A 22,463-nucleotide genomic window follows, 5' to 3' on the forward strand; every position below is an offset into this window, starting at 1 on the left:
GCGCTTCCCCACACCTTCCCGAGAGAGTCCCTGGGGCGCCCGATGAGCAAACGCCAGAGGGAACCCAGGCCCTGGCGCGCGGTGTTTTGTTCGCAGCTGCGAGGGGAACGCGGCTAGAGAGACGCGTAGCCCCTTTAAGAAGCGAAAGGAATGTATCAAAACAAAAAGTCCGCGCACCCACTGGCCGCGCGCCGCACGTGACCGCACAGCTGATCTCCCGGCCCCTCCTCCGGGCCACCGCCGCCGAGTGTCAGTTTCAGCGCCGCCGTCTGCCGTCGTCTCTCGCGTGCCGGCCCGCGACCGCCCGCGCCCCTCTCAGTCCCCGGCCTCGCTGAGCCGGCGCCCGCCGCGGGTCCGAGCGGCTGCCCGGTGCGCAGATGGCGCAGGCGGCGGCCGCCGGGCCGCCGGAGCAGGGCTGCCCCATCCGCGTGGAGCACGACCGCCGGCGCCGCCAGTTCACCGTCCGGCTCAACGGTAACGCGGCGCCCGGCGCAACCCCGCCTTTTGTCTGCGAGGGAGCGGGACCGGCCGAGGCCGCCCCCAGCTGGGACGCGCGCCCCCGGCCCGCAGTCGGGGGAGGGGCGCGAGTGCGCGCCGCGGGATGGCCTCGGCGGCCGCCGCTCCTGTGCAGCCCCGCCCCGCGCTCTGGGGGCGGGCCGGGGGCTTCCCTCGCAGGCGTGCGGGGCGGATTGCCCGGGAGGGGCGCGCCCCCGGCGGGTGGGGCCCTAGGGACGGCGGGGCGCGAGCGGTCGCCAGCCGCGCGTCAGCCTTGGGGACCCGCACCTGCTCCGCCGGCTATCCTCCGGGGCCGGACATCGCCGAGGGCTGCTGCCTGAAATCTCGCAGAGCGGGCCCGCCGTTACCTCTCCCGCTTCCCCGGGTGTTAAATGGCGCCTTGCTGCCCCGGGAAGCTTAGCTTTTCTGCCCTGAGGGCGTTGGAAAAATCTTCTCTGCAGACCTGGGGCTGAGGGAGAAAGTGGTGTCTGCCCTGTGGGGGTGTGGGGGGGTTGATGCCCCGAGCATACCCCGCTGGCTCCGGGACTTGGGCCCAGTCGCCTCTGCTCCCTCTCTACAGTGGGAGTAACAGCTGTGCATCGCTCTGGGCTGGTTAGGTGGATGAAATGCCGCCGTAAAAGTAAAGGCTTAGAACAGCACCTGCTACACATATTAAGTGCTCATAAACATGGACTGATCATTATTTTTAAAACCAGAAAGCCAAGTCTTAATTTCCTGTAAAGAAAGATTCTGCCAACTTACCGTCTTACACCCTTTCCCCTTAGAACACAGAATTATAAAATCCAGGAACATGAACTTCTATCTCCCATGCTCTCCATATCAGTAACATTTTCTTCTCTCCCAGCTGGGCCCTCTGTGGCAGTAGAAACGCTGTGCCCATTTCTGAGAAGGGAAGGCAGAAGTCCAGAGAAGGGAGAGGCTTACCTGAGGTCGGGCAGTGAGTCGTGACAGGCTGGGATAGGATTGTGCCTGGCCTGGCTCCTCTTCCGACCTGCACTTGGAGGCCGTCAGGATGGGGCATGGCCTGGGCCTGTGGCATGGTTGTCTCCCCACCACTTCTCTGTCACAACACCCCTGTGATGTGGGTACCACCTACCTTATGGATGAGCAAACTGAGGCTGGGACCACAGGGAAGGAATGACTTGCCCAGCTTCACAAAGTGCCAGAGCCAGAACTCACACCAGGGCCCAGTGACCCTTTATCACAGAAGTGAGTCCTTCAGAGGCCTTGGTGCCTGCCTCGCCCAGCTGGCCAACACTGAGGGCTGGCCACTCTCATAGGGAAGGGCCTTGTGGCTTTTCACGTCCTCTTTTCAGAGGTTCCAGAGAGGCTTCTGTTTCTCTTGGGGGCTCAGGAGGCCCTAAGCACTCAAGGAGACAGGAGGTAAAGGGACGTTTGGGGTTTTCCTTTCTCTTCCAAGTTAGCAGGGCCAAAGGATGCCCCTCTGGAGTCAGCCATGGTCAGGGCTGGATGTGCCCAGCCGTATTTCTAAACTTGCCCCTTCTAGAACCTACTGCCCAAATAGGGATCCCCCAGCCAAGCCAGAGAGGAGTGGGGAGCCACTGGCTTCTCTCCAGCCTGTAAGGCAGGGGCTGGGTAGCCCTGGTCCAGCAGGTCTGGCATGTATACAAGCTAAGAGAGGGCTGACTCTCTGTGTCTTGGCCCAGCCCTGCCTCAACTGGGGAGAAGAGCAGCCTGTCATAGTGTGTGCTGACCTGCAAGGCAAGCCCCAGAGCCTGGCTTGTTGTGCCCATTGAAAGATGGAACGCAGGCTGAGAGGGGAGGCAGCCCCAGGGCTCTTGGGGCAGGCCTGGGCCTGGGCCTTCCACATGGCAGAGCTCTGCTGCTGAGCTTCCAGCTGGCTCTGGCTCTGGGTGAGGGGTGAGCTTTAGCTGCTGCATGTAAGTCCTTGTGCTCCAGGCAGGAGCTGGACTCCGGCTCATGGACCACTTACTTAATCTTCAGAACATCACTGGGTGGGGTGAGGAGACACTGCTTCTACTCTACAGACGAGACTGCGGCATGTAGAAATGACTGACTCACCCAGGGTCTTGCAACTCAGAGTTGGAAGAACTGGGATTCATTCCACCAGGTCCTTAGTGAGCATCTACTGTGTGCAAAGCTCTGTTCTAGGTGCTAGAGACTCATGGGACTAGAAGAACACTGAGGAATAAACTGTAGAGCATTCTAGAAACAAGAGCCTGGTGAGGAAGAAAGCAGGGCAGAGGAAAGGCATGTCAGGAAGGGGCTGCTGTGTAGAACTGGGTGTCCAGAAGGGCTATCCTGGGAAGGTGGCATTTGAGTACAGACCAGGAGGCAAGCAGGAAGCTGTTGAAGTGGAAGAGGCAGTAAGAGCAAAGGCCCAGCAGTCCCTGGGGTGCCTACAGAGTGGCAGGGGGCACAGACTGGAGAGGAGGACCCCAGCAGACCAGGCCAGGAATTGGGGGTACACACGGTGCAGGGGTGGAAGCCAGCATGAGGACTTGGCTTCCCCTGAGTGAGACGGGGGCCCTGGAGGGTTCTGAGCAGAGGTATGAAAGGCTTCTCTGGCGAGACAGAAGCAGGGAGGTGGCTCTGCACTCATCCAGATCGGGGAGTGGGAGCAACGGTCCTGGGCAGATGTTGCGGGAGGCACAGATGGGCTGCTGACATGAGTGCTGGGGGACGTGGGAGATCCGGATTCTTAATTGCTAGCTCCTATGTCACTGTACGCTAGGTGGGGAGACCAGGGCACACAGCCAGTAGGTTGCAGAGCCAGAGTTGAGCCCCAGCCCGGGCGGTCCCCTCCCTGCCCTCCCCTCCCACCTCAGCCACACTGAGTGCCTGCTTGCCGCAAGAAGGGTCACTTGGGGGCCATGGAATCCCAGTGCTTTCCGCACCCACCTAGACCCCCATTCCCAGTTAGGAAGGTGGAGGCCCCCGGCGTCAGTGGCTGCTCTGGCCTGCAGCACCTGTGGAGGCAGCCGGGCTAAACGTGCACTGGCAGGTCTTGTGGCACTCAGATCCCAGGCCTAGGTACCCCATGGGGACCACCCTGCCCCATAGCGTCCCATGATGCCACCTAAAGGGATGCTGAGCAGAGGTACTGGGAGGCTGACTGGTGCAGCAAGGGGACTGGCTGGGCCTGGGGATGGACTTCCCTGGGAAACCCTGGGGCCTGCCCACCCCTGGCTCCTCCAGGCCGAGTCCACTGCCTAACCCACCTCTGAGCCACCAGCATGTGACGCCTCCCCAAACCAGGCTGTGCACGTGCAGGCACCCAGAAAAGCCAGCTGGGTACTTCTGGGGCCTGTCCCCTGCACTGCTTGTCCTTGCTCACTAACTCAGCTCCCAGATAGAGCAGAAGGCCTGGGCTCTGGTTTGCTTCCGCCTCAGTCTCTTCATTGGTACAACAGGAGTTTTGACCTACTGGCCCTCTCATCAGATTGGTTAGGGCAGAGCAGAGATGGTGGCCATCAATGCCCTCCACAAAGACCCGAAATCTCCCACCTAGAACCCCTGCTCTTCTTCCCCACCTGTAGGGTAGACAATTTCTTGTTGACACTCACCCCAATAACTTCCTAGGGTTTCAGCCCTGAGAGTGGGGTGAGGTGGAGGGTACTGGGGTGGAGAGATCCAGGGAAGAGTCCTCTGCTAGTGGAGCAGTTTTAACATTTCTCAAGCCTAGTTACAATCTGTGATCTTGATATGATTCCAAGGCCCAGGAGGATGATACCAACTGTCCCAGGACAGGTGAGGTCTTGGACACAGGTGTCTGACTGGCCCCATTTGGCAGAACTGGGACTGGAACCCTGGGCCTGCCCTGCCCTGGCTTGTTCCTGAGACCCCAGGTGGTAAATAGTGACCTACTTGCTGTTCTGAGGCCTGGGAGTCTTGGCAGCTCATGCAACCCAGCCTGGATAAGGTCTGGGGCCAGAGCAGGCTGTGCCCGGGGGCTCTGCCCACGATGCTGTGAGTTATCAAACAGATAAGTGTTATCAAAGGGTCTGTGGCCCAGACATTAGTGATGGGGTGGCCCTGGTGCCCAGGCTGGGAGGGTGGCTTATGGTACTGCCCTCGCCTTTGGCTGATGGGCGGGGAGGCCTCAGGAAGTGACATTGAATGATAAGGATGGGGGAGGGGTGTTCCAGGCAGAGGGGGCAGCCCACAAGGCTAGGTGGAGAGCTGGGTGTGCATGCAGGACAGCCAGGAGGCCAGTGAGGCTGGACCAGACCCCTGACAGCTGGGACAGGATGCCGGGCCACAGGCCAAGCCCTCCGAGACGGTGCGCTGGGGGCCTGGCCCCTCCCCAGCCAGGCTCGGTGTCGTCCTGTGTAGCCATGACCCCCTGGGGGCACCGGACACCCTTCTGTTCCTCTTTCAGCCAGAAGGCCCTCCTAACGGAGCTCACCTCCATGCACTGCCAAGCTGTGTGACTACATTTTATGGCCTCAGTTTCCCCACCTGTAAGTGGGGCTGTAAGAACCTGCCCATTTCCTAAGATTGTGTGAGGATTCAGCTGTGGAGAGAGCTGAGCACAGGTCTGTACCATGGCAGCCCCACCTCAAGTGGGAGCTACAGCCGCTCCCTCCTGCCCTCTCCCGGAAGGTGCAGGCAGGCCCCCACCCTTCCCCAGACAGCCTCCTCAGGATCTTCCTAGTGGTCCTCCCACTGGACTGCCCACCCCCCACATCTCCTTGTGGATCCTGGCCTTTGTTGAAGAGAGGCCTGTGTCCTCAATACAACGGCAGCCCCTGCTTCTCTCCTGTGTTGTATCTGACTCGTCATCTTTGAATCCTGTATTGTGATGATGATGTTGTCTGTCTCCCTCTGTGAGGATGCTGCATCCCCTGCACCTGAACCCCTACCTGACACATAGTAGGCCCTCAGTGAGTTAAGGTTTTGGGATAGTTAAGTAGCCAGAGTAGGCAGGCAGCTCCTAATTTGACTGGTGAACCTGCTCAGGCCCAAAGTAGCCTCCTGATCTCTGCTCTGCTGTCCTGGGTGAGCTGAATTAACCCCAGATGCAGAGCCAAAGACCAGGTTCCATTCCACATGGCCAGGGGAAGGGGCAGCGGAGGCCACAGCAGGGCCCAGGCCGGGGCAGGGGCAGTGGAGGCCACAGGGGGGCCAGGGCAGGGGGCAGAGTCACAGTCAGGCCATGAGGAAGAGGTGCTGGTGGCCTGCAGGTTGGGCTGGGGGTCACTTCCAGCTGGACCTGAAGAGGGAAAGGACATTCCAGGTACAGGGAGCTGCCTAGGCAAAAGCCTGGAGGCAGGAGGGGGAAGGCACATGGAGGTGGGGCAGGAGAGGACTGGGTTGAGGGTCTGGAGGCCTGGAGCTTCACCTTGGATTCACTGTGGAACTCGGGTCTCTGGATCCCTATCTTCCCATCTGGAAATGGGGAGGTGAATTGTAGAGAACTAGAAGCCTCCTAAGTGGGTTTGGACCCTGTCCCAGTGTCCAATTTGCTGGAGATCCTGGACTGGTCACTTATATCTCTTAGCCTGTCAGTTTTCCCCATTCCCACAGGCCAAGTGCCCAGCATTTAGGATTGAATTCTCTATGGTGCTTTGAAGCTAAGATGCATGAAATAACAGTCCCCTTTTAAAAACTAGAGAAAGACCCTTTGCTTTAACACAACTTCTTTTAGGGTCAGTGCATTGTGTATACTAACCTCAGGGCCTTTGTACTAGCTGTACCCACTAACTCTCCTGCTCTGAGCCCAGAGGTTTCTTGGAAGGATATTCCCTGACTACCCCTGGCTAAATGGCCCTTCTCTGCCAAAACCCGGTTTATTTCCTTCACACACTTAAAACTCTGAAATGATAAACCCTGTAGGTGTCCTTAGCTCATCAACTGTTTCTCTCACTTACCACACCCAAGCCGTCTCAGCGAATCTGCTGGCTACACCTTCAGAACAGTCTGTCTGACTGCTCCTCACACCCCACTGCCTGTCCTGGGTCCTCACTGCCATTCACCCGGACTAGTGCAGCAACCGCCTCACTGGTCTCCCTGCTTCTGCCCCCACTCTGTTCTCTGGCAGCCAGAGGGATCCTGTGAAACCCCACGTCACATCCTGTCCTTCCTCTGCCAAGGACCCTTATGTGGCCCCCAGCTCACGATGGCTTAAGGGGCTCTGCAGGACCTGCCCATCACTTCCCTCATCTCCACCCTCTCCCAGCCCTTGAAGCCACCCCCTCTGCCTGGAACACTGCCCCCTAAGCGTCACACAGCCTGGCTGGCTCCCTCTCCTTCCTGTCCCTACCCAGCACCCCCTCTACCCTTGCTCCGACCCCTGCCATGCCACACATTGACTTGCTTCCTTGTTCTGTCTCTGTCTCCCCTTCTAGTTCCATGAGGGCAGGACTCTTTGTCCAGCTTGTTTATGGCTGTGTCCCCAGTGCCTGAAGTAGTGCCTGGGGCTCCATAAACACTTGTTGAATGGAACGGATGGCTGGACAGCTGGGTGGGCAGATGGCTGAGTAGGTGTGTGACGGGGTAGATGGATGGATGTGTGTAGTTGAATGGATGTTCAGATGGATGGGGAACTAAAGACTGGTTGGTTTGAACTTCAGTTAAATGTTTTGCCAGCGGGATTTTGGGTGGACTGGTGCGCTCCAGTCCTGGCAGGCCTGTTCCTGCGTCCTGTGCCACATCACTTTTTCACAGATGCCAGTGCTGCTTCTGATCTTCCGCAGGGTCAGCAGGTGGTCCCGATGCATCTTGTGGCCTCTTGTCCATTCAGGCTGGGGTTTAGCTGGAACTTGCTGAGCCTTGCTGTGCTTCCAGCACTGGGCCAGGGACTCCCAGAGCTCAGAGTGCACTCAGGTGGGGACACAGGAGCTGGGTGGTGGAGGGGTGCTGGGGGCCTTGGGGTGCCATGACAGACCTCAACAGTGGAGACTTTCGTGGGACTTGGGGTGTTCTAGGGCCTGCTCTGAGCACATTCAGAGACTACCTCACTTAACCCTCCAGACTCCAGGAGGAGCGTTTCATTATATCCCGACTTATGGGTGAGGAAACTAAGGGACACATAGGTTATTCAGGACCCAGCTCCAGTGCCTGCCTCCAAGGGCCTGAGCCAAGCCCCTGACTGCAGTGCCTCACTCTGCTGCCACCTGCCCCACAGGATGTCATGATCGGGCCGTCCTGCTCTATGAGTATGTGGGCAAACGCACTGTGGACCTGCAGCACACCGAGGTCCCTGACGCCTACCGTGGACGTGGCATCGCCAAGCACCTCGCCAAGGTAGGCGGTGGGGTCACCACCCCACCCCAAGCAGAGCCACATCCTAGGGCTGACCCCGGCCTGTTTCTTGGCAGTGTGCAGCGGGTGCCCACCCTGCCAGCAGGCTGCAGCGAGGACGAGCTATTGTCAGAGCCATGTGCCTCCCGCCACTTCTCTCCGGCCGGTGGTGGGGGTTCTGGGCCCAGGCCCAGGGTTCTGTGGAGTGAGCCTCCAGGGCCACAGTCACCTCCTGTGGGCCAGGAGCTCACTGGCCAGGTCCCAGCACAGATGACAGGTGCTTAGGACACCCTTGTTGAAAGAATGGTTAAGCAAATGTTCAAGTGGTTCTTGTCCCGCAACCTACCCTTCATCGCTCTGCTGCAGGTTTGGGCTGTGAGGGAGCTGCTGCCTGCAGTGGCCTGGGTTCCTCCCCCTGCCTGTCTTCCCACATCCATCCCCACCCGAGGCCCCCACTCATCCTCCACCCTTCACCTGGTGCTGCCCAGGCCCAGCACGGAGGCGGGGAGGGAGTACGTCTTTCAGCAGCAGCTTTCCCATGTTACAGAGGAGGAAACAGAGCCCCTGCCTTGGGTGAGGGTGTGGGCCAGGAGGGGCGTGCCCTCCCTCACTCAGGAGCCAGGGGATCCACTTGGGGCCCTGCCTGCTGAGGCACAGGCATTCACCCTGTGGCCTCCCATGACACTTTCTGGGCCTTCAGTTTCTTTTCTGTAGACTGGGAGAATAGATGGAAGTCCTGTCACTAGAGAGGGTCTCAGGTCATAGGCCCCGGGACAGGGTGTGGCTGTCGAGACACCCAAAGGCCAGCTCGGCACGTGGGGCCGGAGACTCAGACAAGCCGGCCCCTTGCTAGGTGCTCAGTGAAAGGTGCCTCGTCAGATCAGCCAACCCTCATCTCCCACTTTGTACCAGCAAGCATTAGACACCACCTGTGTGCATGGCATCCTGAGAAGGCCCTGGCAGGGGCAACGAGTACACCGGACAGGCCCTTGCTCTCCCCCTCCTAGCTCGTTGGCGATGACTGGAGCCGCAAAGGCCACACACTGGTACCCCCATTGCTTCCCCCACAATTGGCTTTGGGGCCCTTCTAGTAACTAAGTGTGATCTCCACTGGGTGCAGGAAGCCCTGAGGGGCTACAGGAGCCCTGGGACACCCCTGACCAAGAAAGGAGAAGAAGGTCCCAGGAGGAGGCATTAAATGAGCTGCCACATGAAGGGTGGGAGGAAAGGGAGCTGTAGGAGCGCTCTGTGAACAAAAGCACCAAGCCTGGGGAGGGTGAGGCACTGTAGAGACAGGCCTCATGGGTGGGGTGTGGGGCAGAGATGCGGTGGGGCAGAGGGTGACTGGTTCAGTCCCTGCCTGATGCTGTACAAGACACTCCGAGCTGCGGCCACATTGCTGCTGGGTTCTCTCAGCTGCCCGTATGGAGTCTGCCCAGGCCTTGCCTGTTTTGTGCCAGGACCCCAATCCTGGGTCCAGTCCTCATTCACTTCCATGCCACGTGGCCTCAGGCACTGTAGCAAAGCTTCCTGCCTCTGTTTCCCCAACTGAAGTACAGGGGTGAGGACAGCACCTCCCTGCCTCTTGCAGAACAGAGAACAGGTGGCTCAGAGGGGGCAGTTGGGGAGGCGGCCGCTGGGCCACGCGGAGCCCAGGCTGCAGGTCCCACACTGGGTGCTCTTCTCTCTGCCCTGCTGCCAGGCCGCCCTGGACTTCGTGGTGGAGGAGGACCTGAAGGCGCATCTCACGTGCTGGTACATCCAGAAGTACATCAAGGAGAACCCCCTGCCTCAGTACCTGGAGCACCTGCAGCCATGACCCCGGCCCTGCGGGGTGGGGGTACTCCATGCAGACCTCTCCTCGTCACCTTCGCCTGGCCTTCTGTGGGCTCTCAGGAAACCTGGTCCCCACAGGGGGCAGAGTCAGAGTTATTTTTGTAAGGACATTCATCTGTGACCTCTGGAGGCAGCTGGCCAAGGATGGGCAGTGGTCCAGCTGCTGAAGCAAGGGGAGGCTGGGTGGCCAAGGTCCCAGCAGCTCCCGCTTTGCAGACACTGGCTTCTCAGGAGGCCTCTGCGGCCTTTTGTGGCCAGGACCAGAGGTGGACAGGGCAGCCCTTTGGCCCATCTGCCCCACCTGCTGTTCCCTGCTCTGTGATCACAGGAAGGCGATTTGGCACCCCTGCTGCCACCTCCTAGATCTGTGTCCATCCTGTAGATGAGGAGGGTGCTCCCCGAGCCAAGATGAGCAATAAGAAACCTTGTGTGCCAACCTCCAAGGGGCACAGCCCCCAGCCGTGCTGCCACGGGCTCTGCCCCTGCCCTGTGACTTGTGTGCCATGAGGGGGCTGGCCAAGGAAAGGGGCAGCCCCCCTGATGTGTGAGGCCTGTGACGGGCAGACCAGGCACCAGTCCAGGTCCAACTGTGCATATGCAAGTGCACACATACAAACCCGGACGCTGGGTTGGGTAACTGCTGGGTGTTCGCTCCTCGGTAGCCATTCCCTGAAGTCCCTGCCTCCTTGTCTGTCAGCTCTGCCAAAACCAAGGCCCCTGGACCCCGGAGCTGCCCTCCCTGTCCCCCCGACTGCCAGGAGCCAGCCCCAGGTGTGGCTCCAGCACCGGGGACCCCCACCCCGGTGGCCTCATGGCCACCCTGTCAGTGGGTTTTCTCAGAGAAGGCCCTTTAGGAGGCAAACTGTCCTCAGAAAATCCTCCTCACCACCCAGGAGGAAAAAGCATTTCTGCAGAGGGATTTCCTGCGCAGCTACCAGCCATCAGAGCGTCTTTCTCTCTGGTGGTGAACCAGTGGCCGGGCACTTTCTGTTGCCTATTTAGGGTCCCAGGGCTCCTCTAAGATCTGCCTTCTGGGTAATGGCCTGCGAGGTGCACTCCTGCAGCCTTTGTCCTGGGAGCTTCCTTTTGGAGGCTGCTTAGGGCCCAGTGTCCTGCCTCCCTGTGCCGCTGTCCACACGGTCCCATCCATGCCTGCTTCCCTGTGGAGCTGAGGCACCGATTGACAGCTTATCTCCAGGGATGACGTACTCCGCAGGCCTCCGGCTGGCATGGATTTGGGAGGTGTGGATGCTGGGGGCACCTTTGTCTGACTGGTGGTGGGAACTAGCCTGTGGTTGCCTGTTTCTCTCACCAACCAGTGTCAGCACTGAGCTCTCCCAGTCCCTGCCCCGCTACAGCAGGGCCCACCCCCAGGCATTTGCACAGACACCTCTGCACCCAGTGGCAGTAATATGTCATCTGCACGTGCATACAGGCCTGGTGGTCTGCCCACCAGGGGTCTTTGTGCCCCAGAGTCACCGTCCTTAGCAACCCACCCACTCTCGTGGCCCATGCCTAGCTCCTCTCTGGCCTCAGGAGCTTGCCCGGAGGCCGAGGGCACCCCTTGCCTTCCCACTGTACTCCTCAGCTCTATCTGCAAAGGCCTATTGTAGGGAGCCCAGAAAGCCCCTGGGCCTCCACTGTGCTGTGTGTCGTGGGCCTGGAAGTGACTGTCAGGAAGTGGGCTCAGCTGCTGGGCCGTCAGGCCTTGGGGCGTCCCACTGAAGCAGAGTGAGTTGTAGGCCCCAGTGGACAGATGGGCCTGGGCCTGCTCCATCCTCACCATCCTGGGACCCCCTTTCCCTCCCTCTCCAGGACCACCCCCATCCACACATGCCTCCCCAAGTTCAAGCACAGACTCTGTCATGAAAAGCTCCCCCACAGCGAGCTAGTGCTGTCCCTCCCACAGCCTACAGGGTGAGGTGAGCCAGCTGCAGGAGGGCACTTGGCCCTGGTGCCCTCCCAACCTGTCCATGGGAGGGTGCCCTGCAGGGGTGGCACACAGGACCCCAGGGGAGGCCCCTGTGTGAGCAGGCCAGAGGAGCAAAGAGCCAGGTGGCACCAGGACAGCAGCCCTGTCCCTATCCCCAGCCTGAACTCGTGTCCGAATAGCAGGTGACTACTGAGCCCAGCCAGCATGCACAACAGTACTTGAACCAGGAGAAGCACAGGATCTCAGAGGGACTCCTGTCCCCAGGTCCTGCAGGTGTGACCTGGGCTGCCTTAAACTGTTGCTGCCATCACTGCAGGGGTCTCTGCTGCTGTGGCCAGGCTGGCCCTCAGGCTCCGGCAGAGCCTCAGGGCAACAGCCATAGCCCTCTCTCCCAGGCAGGTGCCCTGGTCTGTTGCAGATGCCCCTGCAGGCCCCAGTTCACCTCAGCCTGTATGCCTGACTCCATGGCCACTGGCCTGCCCTCAGTGCTACCCTGTCTGGGGCCCCAAGCCTCACCCCACCCACCCGGGGATGCTCCAGGAGCCCTTCCTCTGGAGGCAGGCCACAGGGACCAGTTCACACCGCCGGCAAGAGCAGAGGGACACTGCTAATCTGGGGCCCCCTCCCAGTAGCCAGTAGCCCCCAGGCTACGGGCTCTTCTGCCATGTCTCGCTTGTGTGTTTCTTTCCTGCCTGGTCAAAATAGATGGCAACTCATGTGCCTTTCCTACTCAGGACCTGTTCCAGGTGGTGTCTGGGCCAGGGTGTCTCCAGACCCACACCCTTTGTTATTTTTCAAAGTCCTAAACAGATTGCATGATGTACATTGCAATAAAAGATAATGGCCTAGCACACCGGCTCCAGGATTGCTGCTAGAAAAGGCACAGTGGGTACCTGCAAGCCAGGGGCTGCTGTCCCCAGGCTGGCTGGGCCCTACCCCACCGCAGTCTGATCATTGGCCCCTTTTAGCTTTTACTAATGTGGAGCCAGGCAGTGGAGGCTCAGGAGTCACAGGCTAGCGGACAGAGGAGACAGCAAGCCTGGCAGGTGCTCTCCTCCCATCTCTTGCCCTGGTGGTCAGCCTCTCATACTTAACTGGTGGCGCAGCCCCACTTTCAGGTAGGGAGTGCGAGGCTTCGAGAGGCACTGGGCTTGGCTGTGGGACAGCATGTGTTGGGCTCCGGGGCCCTGCTGTGCGTGCCCAGCTACATCCCTTCCCTGCACCACAGCTCCCACCTCCTCTGGAGGCCACGGCCACACTCTCAGCAGTGGGCCGCCCACTGCCTGGACGGGATTTACCAGGAAGAGCTGCACTATCACATGTCACATCCACCGCTGCTCTTGGACTTGTCCCTCTGCCCCTCAGCCTTCTCCAAGCCTTGTGGTCCAGCAGGAGGCGGCAGAGCACCCATGCAGTCCCCGGGGCTAAGCCCCCGCAAACGTTCCCAAACAGGAGTGTGAGAGCATTCTGGTCCAGCCTGAGGGCTGCGTCTTGGCTGCCTGGGACAGGAGGGACCCCGAGCAGGATTGCTTCCTCCTGGCTCCCACCCTGGAGGTCACAATGCCACCCCAAACAAAAGAGGGCATAGCAGTCGCCAGGCCCCTAGAGCACAGGCTTGTCCAGCTGATTGGTGCAGCAGTTCATGGGATCCTGGGCCCTAGACCTGTTTTACAGACAAGGAAACAGGCTTGGCGGGGAGGCCCTAGGCTGCAGTCCACAGGGCCAGAAGGCGAGGGTACCAGGATCCACACTCAGTTCCTGCCCTCTCTGAGATGAACTACACCTGAGTGTAGGGAGGTTTCATGTCCACTTCGGCAACAGATGGCACTTTGGCAACCTTCCAGTTTGTTTGGAAGGCTGAGGTGGGTTCCGTCCTGAGCTACAAGGTACATGGCCCATCAGAGATCCGGGTGGATGTGGAGATAACATCTCCTCCGGCCTGCACTGCCAGTGGAGCCAGGGTGGTGACGGCAACACAGATGGGCCATCCAATCGCTCACATTGTTTCTTCCCTAGTTGAGGATTCTCAGATTTGCCCAAGTCCACCCAGATGTCTCTGTACTATTCTCAAGGTCCCATTCCTCCCAAATCAACAAACACCCTAAATTGCACATCAGAGGTCAGCTGAGGCTGTGGAGTCATGTGACTTTGCCACTTGCAGGATCAAGTTCAAGGTCACATTTGCAGTTGAATCAGTCTCACAGCTGCAGATATTAGAGAGATTCATTTCTGGCTGTCAAGAGATGCACTCCAGTTCTCTACCTGTGTCTTGAGCCAGGTGTAGGTCTCTTCCTGCCGATTCCAGGCCCCGGCAGCCTGCCCACACCAGAGCCTTTGTGGCATGGCTCCCATCAGTGATGGGGTGACAGCCCATCAAATCCCCAAGCTTTGCTTTCAAGAGGCCTCACCCCAGCTCTTGAAGCAGTGATTTTGGCTCTGAGAGCTGTAAACATCAGGGTACCATTTGCCCCAAGCAATGAGGTCGTTTCTGTGCTCGTCAGGCCAGATAAGTGACCCTAGGTTTCCACACCAGAGGGACTGTTCATCAGAGGCCATTCCTTCGCCAAGAACAATACCTGCTCATGTGCAGTCAGGGAAGCAGAAACTGCGCCAGGTTTCTTGCCCCTGCTTCAAACGGGGTTGAGTGCAGAGGGCTGGTCATGAAAACTGGTGTAAGGGCTGGAGGGTCAAAAGCAAGAGGGTGAGATGCCCCAGGTGTTAGGAGGAGCCAGAGCTGCAGGAGCACAAGGGGCCCCAAGGCCATAGCTGCATGGCTGCTTTTCGCTGCCTCAATGAAGCCCAGGAGCACCTGCCCTCTGCTCACTGCTGCCACTGCCACTGCAAACACCCAAAATCCAGGAACTTGCTGCTCTGGCCTCCTGCCTGTGCCTCCCATCCACAGAAATGAATGGCCACCTGCTGGTAAGGGCTCTGGGGAATGCGCCTACAGGTGCCCAGTCCCTCTCTGATCAGGGTGCAGAAGGGATCTGAGTGCCAGCAGACAAAGAGTGGGGACAAAATAACAGGATGTTCTTGTCTCCAGGGATGGGGCATCTGCCATAATGCGAACCCATCTATCCCAAATGCTAAGACCAGCATGACAGAGAATGACAGAGCCCAACACCAGCCCGCTCAGAATGCCTGCTGTGGCAGCAGCTCATGTTTGGAGGTACTGGGCCATCACCAACGCTGATGTGAGCTCACAGCTCAAGTGGGATGCTTGCAGGTGGTGAATCAGGAACTTGGGTGGGAGACTGGGCTTGATAAGATTCAGCGATCTTCTGAATTAGTGAGACTGGCTGGTGAAGGTACCTGTCAGATGTGGGGAGAAACTGACACGGGACAGTAGCAAGCCTCTCCAGTCACTCTGGGATCTAGAGAAAGGAGTCTCGGGGAGTAAGAACCTACTGGTGTTTCACTTGCCATCTAAGACAAAAAGGCCAACTAAGTACGTGGACAGATCAGAAAACCAGGCCATCTCATTCCAATCTGCCAGCAGGCCTATGATGGGGCAGCTCTCCTCCTTATGCAGGCAGATACCACTCTCCAGAAAGCCAACTGCTTCCTATGATGAACACCCATGGTGTGTCCAGCGAAGGCACAAGGGTGAGCAGGGCCAATGGGGCTCCACCTCCAGGGGCCCGCAGTGCAGGTGGGGGTGGGAAAGCACACACCCGGTAAGAAGGCTGTGTTGGCGTGCACAGGCGAGGCGCCCACCCAGCATGAGGGGCCCTGGAAGGCCCCCCTGAAGAGGTAGCTGAGCTGGAAGGTGGGCTTTGTGAAGGGACCAGCCCAGAGGCCCATGGGCTCTGACCTCACTGCCCACCACTCTCAGCCACACAGGCCTCCCAGCAACATCTCATACCTGCAGAGCCATGCCCATCTCAGGGCCTCTGCATGTGCTCCTCCTCTTCCCAAAGGCATCTCAGGTCTCCCTCCCTCACCTCCTTCAGAGCTGTGCCCAACTCTCCCCTTCCCAGTAGGCTGCCTTTCCCAGATCCCAGCTCCTTTACATTGCCACCTCCAACTCCTGATTCCCTTATCTTGCTGGATTCTTTCCAATCATTGCTTTCTTCTTACACTACACATGGCTGTTTTATTTTACCTTATCTGTTGTCTGTAATAAATACAAGCCCCACATCATTTCAATATTCACAGATCAGATCAGTGCCTGGCACATATTTAATGCTCTACAATATTTGTTGGATGGGTGGGTAGACGGATGAATGGATGGAACAGCAAGCGGAACGGGGCTCTGGGAGACTAAACATGAGCAAAGGCCTCATGGTGAGATAGCTTCTCACACCTTGTGAGGTTGTGTGTGGCTGGAAGTGGGAGTCAGGAAGTGATCCCAGAGAGGTAGGCAGGCAAGTGATGAGGGCCAGGAGGGACGGTCAAGGCTGTTACCAACCCACCTGTTTCCATGGGTGGACACACAGCTGCACCTACCAGCCTCCCTTGACACAGGCATGACCTGGGTCAGAGTTCAGCCAATGGAATGTGCCTGAAAATGAGACAGGCTCCCCCCAGGCCCTGTCTTTCTCAGACCATGCCAGATGGAACCAGTGCCAAGGCTCTGGGGTTGGTGAACCTGCTGGCTGAATGGCTGCATATAGAAGCCCCCTGCCAAAACCAAACTCTCATTTGGGCTTATTCGGCGAGCAAGGAATAAACACATTTCCACAGTGTGTTAAGCATGCTGCACCTTGGGGTCTGTTATGCCCAGATGGTAGTAATGCCTTGACGTAAGGTGCTTAAACTTGAAATACATAGTTTTGGCTACTGGTCAGGCAGCAGGGAACATGGACATAGGTACTGCAACATGGCAAGTTGGGGAGACTGGAGTGCAGGGGAAAACGTTTGTTAAAGCCAAACCTGCAATGCCTTGGGGACAGACCAGAGACCTACCCAGTTGTGGCTCCAGGGAGAAGTGGTTGGAACAAGCTGAACACTAATGTGTGTTGCTGTTCCTTCACTTTATAGTGAGGTAAAAGAAAGAGGGAAGCAGCAGACAGTTTGCAAACAGAAGAAAGGGGCAAGAAAGGGTTTTAGGCCTCGGTGTTGGAAAAGGCATCTGTGACTGGGCCCCACCCAAAGTGCAGGAACTCAGACTGGAAAAGGTTTTAGGCAACAAAGGCCCATTAAAGCTTACTTAGCTCTACAGACAAAGGCCTCAGCCCTGTGGCAATGTGGACATGACCCTTATGGCCCTCCAACTGTCTGAGATGCTCTGACATGAGTGTCAGTAAACTACGACAGAAACAGACCAGGGGAGGAGGAAGCAAAGAAATAAAGCTGCTCAAAAGCCATATTAGAAAAGAACCTCAGTGCAGTACACAGAACTTACTGGAAGGGAAACTCCCTAAATTTTGGAGGGAATCACACTGCTGCAGAGGCCACGAGCCTGTGGCTTGGCCCCTGAAGCCACACATTGGTGAGCAGGCAAGGAGTTGCAGAAAGTGTGCAGCCCCTTCCTCAGATGTGGCCGCAGGGAAAACTGGATGAGGGGGGCCACCCCAGAGAGCAGAGTCAGGGCCACTGCCCCTGGCCCTGTTGCCACAGACCCGGCCCTGCTGCGGGCTGTGCCCTGCTCTCCCTTTTCCTAGTGGGAGCCTCCCCTGAGTTCAATCTGTCTCTCCAGGTTCAGAGCAGGCAGTAACTTGGATTTTACTTCTAGATCTCAGGCTGCTGCTGCTGTAGAACATGGTGCATCTGGAAGAGACAGGGGCCCTGGAGCAGAAAGGGGGAGATGTGAGTGGAGGAAGGGGCACAGACTGTTTCAGACTCAGTAACTCACCAAAACTCAATTTCCTGTCCTGGACAAGGGCCACATTTCCCAGCACTGCCAGCTTCCCCTTACGCTGGCCAGTAGGGAAGGGGTGTGGTGGGGCACCAGACTAATGACCCAGGTCTCTGAGTCCCTGGTGGGAGACCGCTGTCCCAGCTGCTGTGGGGGGGGAGCCCACCTCGCACTGTAGCCAACTCAGCAGCATTGTTCAGGCTATTTGTTAAACTACCGGGCATTTAACTTATTGCTGAGGGCTGTGGGGAGCCATAAAAGGCCTCAACCAGGGAAGTTCTGTGGCCACATTTGTTTTAAAAGTATTATTGTGCGGGGTTCTCTTGTCCCGTCCTGGCGTGAGCCAGGAGCTGTCCTCTTGCTTTATCTCTAAATAAAAGCCTCCGCCTTGCTCTCCTACCTTGAGTGTTTGCAAAGTTCATTCTTTGACTCCAAGAAAGCATAAAAGCCTATTATAAAAGTAATAAAAGTTCTTCTTGACACACTGAAAAAAAAAAAAAACTATTGTGGCTGGAGTGCGGAGAAAGGACTGGAGGGTGAAGCCTGGGGGCAGGAAGGCAGGTTAGAAGGTCATGGCAGATCTGAGGTGAGAGAGACCAGTGTCCTGGACCACAATGGGGGCAGTAAGACAGAGAAATGGGTAGGTCTGAGGCACTGAAGCAACCTGGCTGAGCCCCACAGCTGAAGTGGCAGGGCCAGCATTTGAACTGGGGGGCTGTCTGGGTGGAAGAGGGTCCTGTATGTCCAGGTATGTGTGTACACACATGGCCCCAGACTCTGGCTACGCTGACCAGGCCAGGGCCCACCATCCTTTGGTCCCCTGACTGCTCTTTTACTCCCTGTGGGCTGCTCTCCACACAGTAGCCAGAAAGATTTTCCTAAAACCTCAATCAGACCATGTCTCTCCCTCGCTCCAAACTCCCCAGTGCCCTCCTATTGCACTGAGGGTAAAACCTGGGGACCTGATGCAGCCCCTGCTCACCTGTGTCCTTCCAGCTCATCACATTTCAGCTGCCCAGGCTTTGCTTTTGTTCATTAAATCCTTTGAGCTTGTTCTGCCTCAGGGTCTTTGCACTTGTTCTACCTCCAGATATTACCATAATTTAATCTTCCTTGTCACTTAAGTCTCTTTAGTTAGATGTGTTCAGTTGCTAGAAAAACCCAGTCCATAGTGGCATTTCACTTACCTTACATATCATGAGGTCTGGAGAGTGAAGGTCCAGGGCTCGTGTGGTGGCACAGTGATTTTACTGAAGACCCAGCCGCTTTTCATCTTCTTTCTGCACCACCCTCAGTATGTTGGCTTTTGCCTTCATGCTTGTTGTTTAAAGGTCACAAAATGGGTGCTTTCCCTCCAGGTATCACAACCATATTCCAAGCAGAAGGAAAGGCACATGTTTCCTTCCCTGACCTCCCTATCTAAGTTGCCTCCCTGGGCACTCTCTATTCCATTACCACATCCTATTCTGATCCTTAACCACTACTTAGAATTTTCTTGTTTCCTTGCTTGTTAGACCAACTCCTGCCACTACAAGTAGAGTTCCACTAAGGCAGGACCATACACATCTTCTTTATGGCAAAAACTGTGTCTGGCAACATAGGAAATGCTCAATAAATATTTGTTGAATAAATGAATAACAAAGTTCCCTAGGTGGCTTGGTGCCAAACACCTCCCTCCTGCTGTGGGCCTGGAAGTTTCCTAGTGTACCCCCAGGCCTCCCTGGACCCTCTTTGGGAGGCATCCAGGCAGTCATGGGCAGCAGCCAAATCCATTTTCAGGTTCCAGGCACACGAAGAAGGAGCCCATGTTTTTGAAGCCTGGATGGAAAGAGAAAAAAATTGGTGCAGTGGCCAAGATGATCCGGGGCGGTGCAAAGCCCAGAGCTAAACAGCAGCCCTCACATAGCATGGAAGTGCCTCCCTTTTTGAGGGAGGTTTAGGGAAATGGTGAGATATCTAACTAAAACTTAATAACCTTTGTTTCCATATATTTATTTTTGCAGCTATGTGTACATGATACAGACATTCCACTTAGTCATATAGAGTCTCTCTTTTAAATAAATACATTTCAGTGTTCAAAGAGTGGACCCATTTAAAGACAAATATTAAACATGGGCTAAGGGTCTGGCACAAATAGCAACTTCTACTTAGTTCCAAAGCATTTTCTTTACCCAAAAAGAAACCTGGTCCCCAGGAGTCTACTCCCCATCCCCTGCCCAGCCCTAAGCAACCACTAGTCTACCTCTGCCTCTATGGATGTGTCTAGTATGGGCATTCCACACACATGGACTCATAGTTTTTCCTTTTGTAACCAGCTTATTTTCACTTAGCATATTTTCCAGGTTCATCCACATCATAGCATATGTCAGAATTTCGTTCCTGTTCCTGGGTAATAGCCCACTGTGTGGGTGGACCCCATTTTATCTGTTCCTCTCTGGGTGGACATCTGGGTGGTTCAGCCTTTCTGTGCCTGTGAAGAGCGCTGCGCTGAGTACAGGTGCACAAGCACCTGCCTGGGTGTGACGTCTGCCGGTCCCGCTCTGCAGCACCTGCGCTGTGGCCCTTCTGGGTCTGCTTCCTGTGACAGCGGCCTTCCATTCCTTTTCTCAAACCCTAGTTATCTGGTGGCCCATCCTTGCCCCTCTAAGTGTCCCCTAGGGCAGGACAGGATTTAAAATAGTGTCAGCCCCTCACTCCAATCTCCTTCCACCCGGGTGGGGAGTGGAGCTGGCCCCAGCACAGGTATGCCTCTCTGTGTCCACCACCTTGGGCACCAGTGTAGCCTCTCTTTAGAATCCTCCACGTGTAGCCATGCTTCAGTCCCTGCACCTAGCCCAGGGCACCCAGAGCAACTGTTCTTGTCCCAGATCAACTTCCTCTGATCCTCCACCTCCTGTTAGGCTGAGGTGGCAAAGGCACTGCAGGGGAAGCGTGTGGAGCCTCACCTCATTCTGTGGTCGCAGTGCAAATTGGGGAGAGTGTTCAGACAGCTGTATCCCCTGAGATCTGTATGTTGAAGCCCTAACCCTTAGTACCTCAGAATGTGACTCTGCTGGAGACAAGTCCTTTAGAGAGGTGAGAAGGTAAGTGAGGCTACAGGGTGGGCCCTAGTCCACCCCGCTGCGGTCCTCCTGAGATGAGGGGATCTGAACACACAAGCAGACACCAGGATGCACACTCAGGGGATGACACACAGAGAAGGTGGCCATCTGTGAACCTCGCAGCCTTGGGAGAAACCCACCCTGATGGCACCTTCCTATTGGACTTCCAGCCTCCAGGATCATGAGAAAATTAATTTATTATTTAAGCCCTCTAGCCTGTGGTACTTTGTTATGCAGCCCTGGCAAATGAAGAGTATATTTTAATGTCCTGGGAATATCCTGAATTTCTCCATTTCTCTAGCCAGCCCCCAGCCCCAGCCCAAGTCTGTGAAATCAAAATTCTAACAGTCTCATCTACCTCTCCAGCTTGTGACAGGAGCATGTGCGGCAGGTGGGCTATCGAGACATCAGTATTATCAAGCCATCTTCGCCTTGCTCATCGCCCTGGTGTGACCACCTTGGCCCATTTTGCCCAGGACCCTCCCGATACCGAAACTGAAACCCCCATGTTACCCTTCTGCACCCCTGCTGTGTTCTTCCCCCAACCCTGAATTAGGGGCTGGCCACATGGGCTGATGGAAGGCAGGGGCCTCATCTGTTTATTACTCTATCACCGGAGCTCTTCCAGGACCTGGCACAAACCAGGTGTTCAGCAAAGGTTTGGTGACAAATGAGCAAGTGACACATCTCCCACAAATCTCTGTGACTGCCAGCTCTTGCTGACTGCTACTGGTCTCCTCCAGGAGGGCACTAAGTTTGGGGCCATCTGTGCCTTCCCCTGATGCATGCAATACAACCATGCCAACTGTTTCATCTTTTGGCAGCAGGTGTGCATCAGAGCACTGTCTGTGCACACACCCAGGGCCTTCGTGTGTGCGAGGTGGGGTGCTGACATGGCTCCCGAGACAGCACGGAGGACACTGGATGGTTGCGGTTGGGAGCGAGTGGGCTTTTGCTCAGCACTTTAGGCCAGCTTTTGTCTCACCAAGCGGAGAATGTCTGGCTTTGGGTTTCAGGAAGGGGCTGCTTGAGCTTCCTATTGCTGTGTACCAAGCCACCTTGAAACACACTGGCATGAAATAGCCATTTTACTCTGCTCATGGTGTCTGTGGGCCAGGCCTTCAGACAGGGTTCTGAGGGAGGATTGTCCCTGCCTGTCAGTGGCACTGTGAATATGGCAGGAAGCTGGAGGAGACAAGCGGAATGGGGGGCAGTTCAGCAATCTTCATCAAAATACACTTTGACTCAGCAAGCTCTCTTCAGGAAATTATCTCCCATGAATACATGCACACGGGAAACCAGGAAGTTGTATAAGCATGTTGACTGCAACACTTTGAAATGGCAGAGCACTGGGGAACTGGCTAATAGCATCTTGACCTGGCCATGGAATGCCATGCACTGTTCAAACCACTCAGGTGTGTGCTGGCGGTGACCTGCATGACAGTGCAGTGCAGGGATGCCCCAGATGGGCAAAGGAGAACTGTCATTTCTAACATATGTGCACACTTGCCTGTGTCTGGCTTGCACATGGCAGGTATGCAGGAGAGGCGCCATGCTGGCTCTGGAAGGCACTGTGGACTGGGTAGCAGGAGTTAGGGTGAGAGAAGCTGACTTGAGTTTTACACCATGTGAATGCATTACCCATTCAGAACTAAAATTCCATCCTCAAAATGCTCAGTTTTGATGCTTTAATCATTAAGTTCAAACCTTTGTGTAGAAATAGTATACCAGAGATATATTTCTGGTAGGTTTTTCCCTTCCTGAATGCCTGCTATGTGCTATGAAGCATGAGAACACGCAGAACTTGTTGAGTATATATGCACTTCTACTCAAAAAAGCCCTGCAAAGTAGCTGGTGGGCAAATGATGTGGCTGCCTTCTTCCCACACTTACCTTTCTAGACCCTTCTTTGTGGCCAGGAATGGAAGCCTACAAGTGAGATTTCCCAGACCCCCTTTGCCAACTGACTCGGCCAATGGGAGGCAGTGGTAGAGTTCAGAAGATGGAAGGGAGGAAGAGCCATCCCAGATGGGTTCTGGTGGCACCCCAGG

The 22,463-nt window shown here is 56.5% G+C and overlaps 1 protein-coding gene and 1 long non-coding RNA gene across 6 annotated transcripts in view; one reads left to right on the forward strand and one right to left on the reverse strand.

Moving 5' to 3' along the window:
- LOC108405655 (uncharacterized) overlaps positions 1–22,463 on the reverse strand; it is a 28,452-nt gene that overhangs the window by 2,387 nt on the left and 3,602 nt on the right. Inside the window, exons 2-4 of one of the 5 annotated variants that reach the window (XR_012130407.1) lie at positions 18,500–19,130; positions 1,258–1,398; positions 784–964 (exon numbers count right to left, since the gene is read on the reverse strand). This is a non-coding gene — a long non-coding RNA (uncharacterized lncRNA). Of the gene's footprint in view, positions 1–783; positions 1,399–15,348; positions 17,243–18,499; positions 19,131–22,463 lie in introns of those variants that run through there. The other 4 variants (XR_012130406.1, XR_005063730.2, XR_001855247.3 and 1 more) reach the window with 4 other exon arrangements.
- On the forward strand, positions 179–12,363 carry NATD1 (N-acetyltransferase domain containing 1). The gene is made up of 3 exons (XM_037027271.2): positions 179–474; positions 7,628–7,746; positions 9,446–12,363. Exons 1-3 carry the CDS (start codon positions 378–380, stop codon positions 9,560–9,562), a joined length of 333 nt encoding a protein of 110 aa, XP_036883166.1. The 5' UTR covers positions 179–377; the 3' UTR covers positions 9,563–12,363.

The sequence above is a fragment of the Manis javanica genome, chromosome 4, assembly GCF_040802235.1.
Source record: "Manis javanica isolate MJ-LG chromosome 4, MJ_LKY, whole genome shotgun sequence".
Classification (NCBI taxonomy): domain Eukaryota; kingdom Metazoa; phylum Chordata; class Mammalia; order Pholidota; family Manidae; genus Manis; species Manis javanica.

Coding starts and splice junctions, on each gene's coding strand:
- NATD1 (XM_037027271.2), top strand. CDS start 378: ATGGCGCAGGCGGCGGCCGCCGGGCCGCCGGAGCAGGGCTGCCCCATC. Junction 475..7,627: donor GTTCACCGTCCGGCTCAACG/GTAACGCGGCGC, acceptor CCTGCCCCACAG/GATGTCATGATCGGGCCGTC. Junction 7,747..9,445: donor TCGCCAAGCACCTCGCCAAG/GTAGGCGGTGGG, acceptor CCCTGCTGCCAG/GCCGCCCTGGACTTCGTGGT.